Source organism: Oncorhynchus gorbuscha, linkage group LG09 (assembly GCF_021184085.1).
Source record: "Oncorhynchus gorbuscha isolate QuinsamMale2020 ecotype Even-year linkage group LG09, OgorEven_v1.0, whole genome shotgun sequence".
NCBI lineage: Eukaryota > Metazoa > Chordata > Actinopteri > Salmoniformes > Salmonidae > Oncorhynchus > Oncorhynchus gorbuscha.
In genome coordinates this window covers 100,111,980-100,123,501 of record NC_060181.1, presented here as the reverse complement: position 1 = coordinate 100,123,501, position 11,522 = coordinate 100,111,980, and the positions used below count along the sequence as shown (strand labels likewise).

Sequence of the window (11,522 nt, the reverse complement as noted above, 5' to 3'; positions counted from 1 at the left end):
AAAAGTATTTAGTCAGCCACCAATTGTGCAAGTTCTCCCACTTTAAAAGATGAGAGGCCTGTATAATGTTCATCATATGTACACTTCAACTATGACAGACAAAATGAAAAAAATAAATCCAGAAAATCACATTGTAGGATTTTTAATGAATTTATCTGCAAATTATGGTGGAAAATAAGTATTTGGTCAACAACAAAAGTTTCTCAATACTTTGTTATATACCCTTTGTTGGTAATTTGAAGTCAACGACATTCAGAAAGACTGATATGAGGTAATAACAATGGATTGTTATTGATGTAAGAGATATTTATATCTTTAGAGTTTAAGTCGGGAGATAGTAACTTGTTAAATAACTTTTCCTGTGGTGCCCAAAGACTGCTAACGAGTTCATTGCTCCATGATTAACTAAATCACGTAAAAATTAAACATAATTAATTGATTTGATAAAATAAGTCATCACATTAATGGTAGTAAAGACAACATATTGGAGCCTCATGCGACGAATCTAAGATTGAATTCAACATGCAGGCCTCATTCTGTCTAAGAAATTGAAAAGCAGATTACGTAACACACCATTGGAGCTGTAGACAGGAATTGTTGGAAAAAGATATGGAGGTTGCAACCGTGTTGTTCTCTGACAGTGGGTTAATTATTACTTGTCTAGTGCAAGGACGTGATAGAGACATTTATAGAAATTGGAGAAATAAACTCGTTGGGCCAGACGTAGCAGTATTTTTGTCTCTCGCAATTCAGGAGCGAGTAGATTCGGTCATTATTCATTTCTTGAGCCGAGGACATAGGGCCAACCGATTGCAATTTGAGTAGATATTAGCTTGACCAAGAGCGTAATTCTCTCTCCATCTTTCGCGCTTCAGTAGTGCGAGTACAAAAACATGTTACCGCGCGTTCCGGTAAACATCACAAAAAATATCGGCGAAAGAGTTTGAATGTAAGACGTAATTAGTAAAACAGTTGCCTTGTTGAAGGGGGTCCTATGTTGTGCTTGAAAGTGAGGTTTCTGTACCAACAGGATTAGCTTGTACGAGATGCTACAGCTAACAAAGGGAGAGCAGCCATTTTTTATCCCTTTGTTCATAAGGCAACACAATGTGCCTTAGAAAGCGGAAGTTCCGCCACCTTTGGACTCCCGTTTGATTTCAGCATTCTGCGATCAGTGACCCCTAGTGGTGAAGAATCGTCAGTAATATTTTTTTATGGTAGGGTTAGGGTTATTGATAGATATAGTAGGGTTAATGATAGATATAGTAGGGTTAATGATAGATATAGTAGGGTTAGGGTTAATGATAGATGCAGTAGGGTTAGGGTTAATGATAGATGTAGTAAGGTTATTGATAGATATAGTAGGGTTAATGATAGATATAGTAGGGTTAATGATAGATATAGTAGGGTTAGGGTTAATGATAGATGTAGTAGGGTTTGGGTTAATGATAGATGTAGTAGGGTTATTGATAGATATAGTAGGGTTAATGATAGATATAGTAGGGTTAATGATAGATGTAGTAGGGTTAATGACAGATGTAGTAGGGTTAATGATAGATATAGTAGGGTTAATGACAAATGTAGTAGGGTTAATGATAGATATAGTATGGTTAGGGTTAATGATAGATATAGTAGGGTTAATGATAGATATAGTAGGGTTAATGATAGATATAGTAGGGTTATTGATAGATATAGTAGGGTTAATGATAGATGTAGTAGGGTTAATGATAGATGCAGTAGGGTTAGGGTTAATGATAGATGTAGTAGGGTTAAGGTTAATGATGTATATAGTAGGGTTAATGATAGATATAGTATGGTTAGGGTTAATGATAGATATAGTAGGGTTAATGACAGATGTAGTAGGGTTAATGATAGATATAGTAGGGTTAATGACAGATGTAGTAGGGTTAATGATAGATATAGTAGGGTTAATGACAGATGTAGTAGGGTTAATGATAGATATAGTAGGGTTAATGATAGATGTAGTAGGGTTAATGACAGATGTAGTAGGGTTAATGATAGATATAGTAGGGTTAATGACAAATGTAGTAGGGTTAATGATAGATATAGTATGGTTAGGGTTAATGATAGATATAGTAGGGTTAATGATAGATGTAGTAGGGTTAATGATAGATGCAGTAGGGTTAGGGTTAATGATAGATGTAGTAGGGTTAAGGTTAATGATGTATATAGTAGGGTTAATGATAGATATAGTATGGTTAGGGTTAATGATAGATATAGTAGGGTTATTGATAGATATAGTAGGGTTAATGATAGATATAGTAGGGTTAATGATAGATATAGTAGGGTTAATGATAGATATAGTAGGGTTAGGGTTAATGATAGATGTAGTAGGGTTAATGATAGACGTAGTAGGGTTAATGATAGATATAGTAGGGTTAATGATAGACGTAGTAGGGTTAATGATAGATATAGTAGGGTTAATGATAAATATAGTAGGGTTAATGATAAATATAGTAGGGTTAATGATAAATATAGTAGGGTTAATGATAGATGCAGTAGGGTTAATGATAGATATAGTAGGGTTAATGATAGATATAGTAGGGTTAATGATAGATATAGTAGGGTTAATGATAGATATAGTAGGGTTAATGATAGATGTAGTAGGGTTAATGATAGATGCAGTAGGGTTAGGGTTAATGATAGATGTAGTAGGGTTAAGGTTAATGATGTATATAGTAGGGTTAATGATAGATATAGTATGGTTAGGGTTAATGATAGATATAGTAGGGTTAATGACAGATGTAGTAGGGTTAATGATAGATATAGTAGGGTTAATGATAGATATAGTAGGGTTAATGATAGATATAGTAGGGTTAATGATAGATATAGTAGGGTTAATGATAGATATAGTAGGGTTAATGACAGATGTAGTAGGGTTAATGATAGATATAGTATGGTTAGGGTTAATGATAGATATAGTAGGGTTAATGATAGATGTAGTAGGGTTAATGATAGACGTAGTAGGGTTAATGATAGATATAGTAGGGTTAATGATAGATATAGTAGGGTTAATGATAGATATAGTAGGGTTAATGATAGATATAGTAGGGTTAATGATAGATATAGTAGGGTTAATGATAGATAGTAGTAGGGTTAATGATAAATATAGTAGGGTTTAATGAGTAGGGTTAATATAGTAGGGTTAATAGATAGATGATAGATGTAGTAGGGTTAATGATAGATATAGTAGGGTTAATGATAGATATAGTAGGGTTAATGATAGATATAGTAGGGTTAATGATAGATATAGTAGGGTTAATGATAGATGTAGTAGGGTTAATGATAGATATAGTAGGGTTAATGATATAGTAGGGTTAATGATAGATATAGTAGGGTTAATGATAGATATAGTAGGGTTAATGATAGATATAGTAGGGTTAATGATAGATATAGTAGGGTTAATGATAGATGTAGTAGGGTTAATGATAGATATAGTAGGGTTAATGATAGATGTAGTAGGGTTAATGATAGATATAGTAGGGTTAATGATAGTAGGGTTAATATAGTAGGGTTAATGATAGATGATAGATATAGTAGGGTAGATATAGTAGGGTTAATGATAGATATAGTAGGGTTAATGATAGATATAGTAGGGTTAATGATAGATATAGTAGGGTTAATGATAGATATAGTAATGATATAGTAGGGTTAATGATAGATATAGTAGGGTTAATGACAGATGTAGTAGGGTTAATGATAGATATAGTAGGGTTAATGATAGATATAGTAGGGTTAATGATAGATATAGTAGGGTTAATGACAGATGTAGTAGGGTTATTGATAGATATAGTAGGGTTAATGATAGATATAGTAGGGTTAATGATAGATATAGTAGGGTTAATGATAGATATAGTAGGGTTAATGATAGATGTAGTAGGGTTAATGATAGATATAGTAGGGTTAATGATAGATGCAGTAGGGTTAATGATAGATGCAGTAGGGTTAGGGTTAATGATAGATGTAGTAGGGTTATTGATAGATATAGTAGGGTTAATGATAGATGTAGTAGGGTTAATGACAGATGTAGTAGGGTTAATGATAGATATAGTAGGGTTAATGACAGATGTAGTAGGGTTAATGATAGATATATAGGGTTATGATAGTTAGGGTTAATGATAGATATAGTAGGGTTAATGATAGATATAGTAGGGTTAATGATAATGAGGGTTAGATATAGTAGGGTTATTAGTAGGGTTAATGATAGATAGTAGGGTTAATGATAGATGTAGTAGGGTTAATGATAGATGTAGTAGGGTTAAGGGTTAGGGTTAATGATAGATGTAGTAGGGTTAGTAGGTTAATGTTAATGATATATAGTAGGGTTAATGATAGATATAGTATGGTTAGGGTTAATGATAGATATAGTAGGGTTAATGATAGATGTAGTAGGGTTAATGATAGATATAGTAGGGTTAATGATAGATATAGTAGGGTTAATGATAGATGTAGTAGGGTTAATGGGTTAGGGTTAATGATAGATAGTAGTAGGGTTAATGATAGATGTAGTAGGGTTAATGATAGATATAGTAGGGTTAATGATAGATGTAGTAGGTTAATGATAGATGTAGTAGGGTTAATGATAGATGTAGTAGGGTTAATAGATATAGTAGGGTTAATGATAGATATAGTAGGGTTAATAGATAAGATAGATGTAGTAGGGTTAATGATAGATATAGTAGGGTTAATAGGGTTAATGATAGATGTAGTAGGGTTAATGATAGATGTAGTAGGTTAATGTAGATAATGATAGATATAGTAGGGTTAATGATAGATATAGTAGGGTTAATGATAGATGTAGTAGGGTTAATGACAGATGTAGTAGGGTTAATGATAGATGTAGAAGGGTTAATGATATATATAGTAGGGTTAATGATAGATATAGTAGGGTTAATGACAGATGTAGTAGGGATAATGACAGATGTAGTAGGGTTAATGATAGATATAGTAGGGTTAATGACAGATGTAGTAGGGTTAATGATAGATGATATATATAGTAGGGGTTAATGTTAATAGATGTAGTAGGGTTAATGATAGATGTAGTAGGGTTAATGATAGATATAGTAGGGTTAATGATAGATAGTAGTAGGGTTAATGATAGATGTAGTAGGGTTAATGATAGATATAGTAGGGTTAATGATAGATGTAGTAGGGTTAATGATAGATGCAGTAGGGTTAGGGTTAATGATAGATGTAGTAGGGTTAATGATAGATGTAGTAGGGTTAATGATAGATGTAGTAGGGTTAATGATAGATATAGTAGGGTTAATGATAGATGTAGTAGGGTTAATGATAGATATAGTATGGTTAGGGTTAATGATAGATATAGTAGGGTTATGGTTAATGATAGATATAGTAGGGTTAATGATAGATATAGTAGGGTTATTGATAGATATAGTAGGGTTAATGATAGATGTAGTAGGGTTAATGATAGATGCAGTAGGGTTAGGGTTAATGATAGATGTAGTAGGGTTAAGGTTAATGATGTATATAGTAGGGTTAATGATAGATATAGTATGGTTAGGGTTAATGATAGATATAGTAGGGTTAATGACAGATGTAGTAGGGTTAATGATAGATATAGTAGGGTTAATGATAGATATAGTAGGGTTAATGACAGATGTAGTAGGGTTAATGATAGATATAGTATGGTTAGGGTTAATGATAGATATAGTAGGGTTAATGATAGATGTAGTAGGGTTAATGATAGACGTAGTAGGGTTAATGATAGATATAGTAGGGTTAATGACAGATATAGTAGGGTTAGGGTTAATGATAGATATAGTAGGGTTAATGATAGATATAGTAGAGTTAATGATAGATATAGTAGGGTTAGGGTTAATGATAGATATAGTAGGGTTAATGATAGATATAGTAGGGTTAATGATAGATATAGTAGGGTTAGGGTTAATGATAGATATAGTAGATTTAATGATAGATATAGTAGGGTTAATCATACTTACATGGCATGGTACACGGCGGTAAGCATCTGGACCATGAACTCTGGGTCCAGGACCACACGGTTACACGGCTCTCTCCACACTTTCTGCTGCTGCTGCGGGAAACCACATACACACAACCTGGAGAGAGGAGACACAGAGTCAGGAAACCACACACAACCTGGACAGAGACAGGAAACCACACACAACCTGGACAGAGACAGGAAACCACACACAACCTGGACAGAGACAAGAAACCACACACAACCTGGAGAGAGACAGGAAACCACACACAACCTGGAGAGAGACAGGAAACCACACACAACCTGGACAGAGACAGGAAACCACACACAACCTGGACAGAGACAGGAAACCACACACAACCTGGACAGAGACAGGAAACCACACACAACCTGGAGAGAGGAGACACAGAGTCAGGAAACCACACACAACCTGGAGAGAGACAGGAAACCACACACAACCTGGACAGAGACAGGAAACCACACACAACCTGGACAGAGACAGGAAACCACACACAACCTGGACAGAGACAGGAAACCACACACAACCTGGAGAGAGACAGGAAACCACACACAACCTGGACAGAGAGACAGGAAACCACACACAACCTGGACAGAGACAGGAAACCACACACAACCTGGACAGAGACAGGAAACCACACACAACCTGGACAGATACAGGAAACCACACACAACCTGGAGAGAGACAGGAAACCACACACAACCTGGAGAGAGTCAGGAAACCACACACAACCTGGACAGAGACAGGAAACCACACACAACCTGGACAGAGACAGGAAACCACACACAACCTGGACAGAGACAGGAAACCACACACAACCTGGACAGAGACAGGAAACCACACACAACCTGGACAGAGACAGGAAACCACACACAACCTGGAGAGAGGAGACACAGAGTCAGGAAACCACACACAACCTGGAGAGAGACAGGAAACCACACACAACCTGGAGAGAGACAGGAAACCACACACAACCTGGACAGAGACAAGAAACCACACACAACCTGGAGAGAGGAGACACAGAGTCAGGAAACCACACACAACCTGGAGAGAGACAGGAAACCACACACAACCTGGACAGAGACAGGAAACCACACACAACCTGGAGAGAGACAGGAAACCACACACAACCTGGAGAGAGACAGGAAACCACACACAACCTGGACAGAGACAGGAAACCACACACAACCTGGAGAGAGACAGGAAACCACACACAACCTGGACAGAGACAAGAAACCACACACAACCTAGAGAGAGGAGACACAGAGTCAGGAAACCACACACAACCTGGACAGAGACAGGAAACCACACACAACCTGGACAGAGACAGGAAACCACACACAACCTGGACAGAGACAGGAAACCACACACAACCTGGACAGAGACAGGAAACCACACACAACCTGGACAGAGACAGGAAACCACACACAACCTGGACAGAGACAGGAAACCACACACAACCTGGAGAGAGACAGGAAACCACACACAACCTGGACAGAGACAGGAAACCACACACAACCTGGAGAGAGACAGGAAACCACACACAACCTGGAGAGAGACAGGAAACCACACACAACCTGGACAGAGACAGGAAACCACACACAACCTGGAGAGAGACAGGAAACCACACACAACCTGGACAGAGACAAGAAACCACACACAACCTGGAGGAGACACAGAGTCAGGAAACCACACACAACCTGGACAGAGAGACAGGAAACCACACACAACCTGGACAGAGACAGGAAACCACACACAACCTGGACAGAGACAGGAAACCACACACAACCTGGACAGAGACAGGAAACCACACACAACCTGGACAGAGACAGGAAACCACACACAACCTGGACAGAGACAGGAAACCACACACAACCTGGACAGAGACAGGAAACCACACACAACCTGGACAGAGACAGGAAACCACACACAACCTGGAGAGAGACAGGAAACCACACACAACCTGGACAGAGACAGGAAACCACACACAACCTGGACAGAGACAAGAAACCACACACAACCTGGAGAGAGACAGGAAACCACACACAACCTGGAGAGAGACAGGAAACCACACACAACCTGGAGAGAGACAGGAAACCACACACAACCTGGAGACAGGAAACCACACACAACCTGGAGAGAGACAGGAAACCACACACAACCTGGAGAGAGACAGGAAAAAACACACAACCTGGAGAGAGACAGGAAACCACACACAACCTGGAGAGAGACAGGCTAAGCGTCAGTACAGAGACAAACAAGCTAAGCGTCAAACAAGCTAAGCGTCAGTACAGAGACAAAGTGGAATCTCAATTCAATGGCTCAGACACAAGAGGCATGTGGCAGGGTCTACAGTCAATCACGGACTACAAGATGAAATCCAGCCCAGTCACGGACCAGGATGTCTTGCTCCCAGGCAGACTAAATAACTTTTTTGCCCGCTTTGAGGACAATACAGTGCCACTGACACGGCCTGCAACGGAAACATGCAGTCTCTCCTTCACTGCAGCCGAGGTGAGTAAGACATTTAAACGTGTTAACCCTCGCAAGGCTGCAGGCCCAGACGGCATCCCCAGCCGCGCCCTCCGAGCATGCGCAGACCAGCTGGCCGGTGTGTTTACGGACATATTCAATCAATCCCTATACCAGTCTGCTGTTCCCACATGCTTCAAGAGGGCCACCATTGTTCCTGTTCCCAAGAAAGCTAAGGTAACTGAGCTAAACGACTACCGCCCCGTAGCACTCACTTCCGTCATCATGAAGTGCTTTGAGAGACTAGTCAAGGACCATATCACCTCCACCCTACCTGACACCCTAGACCCACTCCAATTTGCTTACCGCCCAAATAGGTCCACAGACGATGCAATCTCAACCACACTGCACACTGCCCTAACCCACCTGGACAAGAGGAATACCTATGTGAGAATGCTGTTCATCGACTACAGCTCGGCATTCAACACCATAGTACCCTCCAAGCTCGTCATCAAGCTCGAGACCCTGGGTCTCGACCCCGCCCTGTGCAACTGGGTACTGGACTTCCTGACGGGCCGCCCCCAGGTGGTGAGGGTAGGCAACAACATCTCCTCCCCGCTGATCCTCAACACGGGGCCCCACAAGGGTGCGTTCTGAGCCCTCTCCTGTACTCCCTGTTCACCCACGACTGCGTGGCCACGCACGCCTCCAACTCAATCATCAAGTTTGCGGACGACACAACAGTGGTAGGCTTGATTACCAACAACGACGAGACGGCCTACAGGGAGGAGGTGAGGGCCCTTGGAGTGTGGTGTCAGGAAAATAACCTCACACTCAACGTCAACAAAACTAAGGAGATGATTGTGGACTTCAGGAAACAGCAGAGGGAACACCCCCTATCCACATCGATGGAACAGTAGTGGAGAGGGTAGCTAGTTTTAAGTTCCTCGGCATACACATCACAGACAAACTGAATTGGTCCACTCACACTGACAGCGTCGTGAAGAAGGCGCAGCAGCGCCTATTCAACCTCAGGAGGCTGAAAAATTCGGCTTGTCACCAAAAGCACTCACAAACTTCTACAGATGCACAATCGAGAGCATCCTGGCGGGCTGTATCACCGCCTGGTACGGCAACTGCTCCGCCCTCAACCGTAAGGCTCTCCAGAGGGTAGTGAGGACTGCACAACGCATCACCGGGGGCAAACTACCTGCCCTCCAGGACACCTACACCACCCGTTGTTACAGGAAGGCCATAAAGATCATCAAGGACATCAACCACCCGAACCACTGCCTGTTCACCCCGCTATCATCCAGAAGGCGAGGTCAGTACAGGTGCATCAAAGCTGGGACCGAGAGACTGAAAAACAGCTTCTATCTCAAGGCCATCAGACTGTTAAATAGCCACCACTAACATTGAGTGGCTGCTGCCAACACACTGTCATTGACACTGACCCAACTCCAGCCATTTTAATAATGGGAATTGATGGAAATGATGTAAATATAATATATATATATATATCACTAGCCACTTTAAACAATGCTACCTTATATAATGTTACTTACCCTACATTATTCATCTCATATGCATATGTATATACTGTACTCTACAACATCGACTGCATCCTTATGTAACACATGTATCACTAGCCACTTTAACTATGCCACTTTGTTTACTTTGTCTACACACTCATCTCATATGTATATACTGTACTCGATACCATCTACTGTATGCTGCTCTGTACCATCACTCATTCATATATCCTTATGTACATGTTCCTTATCCCCTTACACTGTGTATAATACAGTAGTTTTTTTTTGGAATTGTTAGGTTAGATTACTTGTTGGTTATCACTGCATTGTCGGAACTAGAAGCACAAGCATTTCGCTACACTCGCATTAACATCTGCTAACCATGTGTATGTGACAAATAAAATTTGATTTGATTTGATTTTTTGATTTGAGAGAGACAGGAAACCACACACAACCTGGAGAGAGACAGGAAACCACACACAACCTGGACAGAGACAAGAAACCACACACAACCTGGACAGAGAGACCGAGAGAGGAAACCACACACACAACATGGACAGAGAGACAGAGACAGGAAACCACACACACAACCTGGAGAGAGAGACAGAGACAGGAAACCACACACAACCTGGACAGAGACAGGAAACCACACACAACCTGGACAGAGACAGGAAACCACACACAACCTGGACAGAGACAGGAAACCACACACAACCTGGACAGAGACAGGAAACCACACACAACCTGGACAGAGAGACACCTGGAAACCACACACAACCTGGACAGAGAGACAGGAAACCACACACAACCTGGACAGAGACAGGAAACCACACACAACCTGGACAGAGACAGGAAACCACACACAACCTGGAGAGAGAGACAGAGACAGGAAACCACACACAACCTGGACAGAGACAGGAAACCACACACAACCTGGACAGAGACAGGAAACCACACACAACCTGGACAGAGACAGGAAACCACACACAACCTGGACAGAGACAGGAAACCACACACAACCTGGACAGAGACAGGAAACCACACACAACCTGGACAGAGAGACAGAGTCAGGAAACCACACACAACCTGGACAGAGACAAGAAACCACACACAACCTGGACAGAGACAAGAAACCACACACAACCTGGACAGAGACAAGAAACCACACACAACCTGGATGTGTATGTAAATGGATATATATATTTTTGGGGTAAATTATATATGGGGGATTGGAAATGATGCAGACAATTACATTGATGGAAGCAACAATCTGTCCACAACATTAAGCTGTTCCACCCTTTATTTATTTTTTTAGACCCGAACAAATCCAACACCACCACCACCCTCCAACACCACCACCACCCTCCAACACCACCACCCTCCAACACCACCACCACCCTCCAACACCACCACCACCCTCCAACACCACCACCACCCTCCAACACCACCACCACTCTCCAACACCACCACCACCCTCCAACACCACCACCACCCTCCAACACCACCACCACCCTCC

General features: G+C 41.0%; 1 protein-coding gene across 1 annotated transcript in view; it reads right to left on the bottom strand.

Annotated features, from left to right (window-relative positions):
• The window catches only part of LOC124044320 (protein FAM126B-like), a 151,852-nt gene that overhangs the window by 36,341 nt on the left and 103,989 nt on the right, over positions 1-11,522 (bottom strand). Inside the window, exon 9 of the mRNA XM_046363982.1 lies at positions 5,985-6,101. Within this exon, the coding sequence (XP_046219938.1) occupies positions 5,985-6,101 (117 nt within the window). The remainder of the gene's footprint in view (positions 1-5,984; positions 6,102-11,522) is intronic.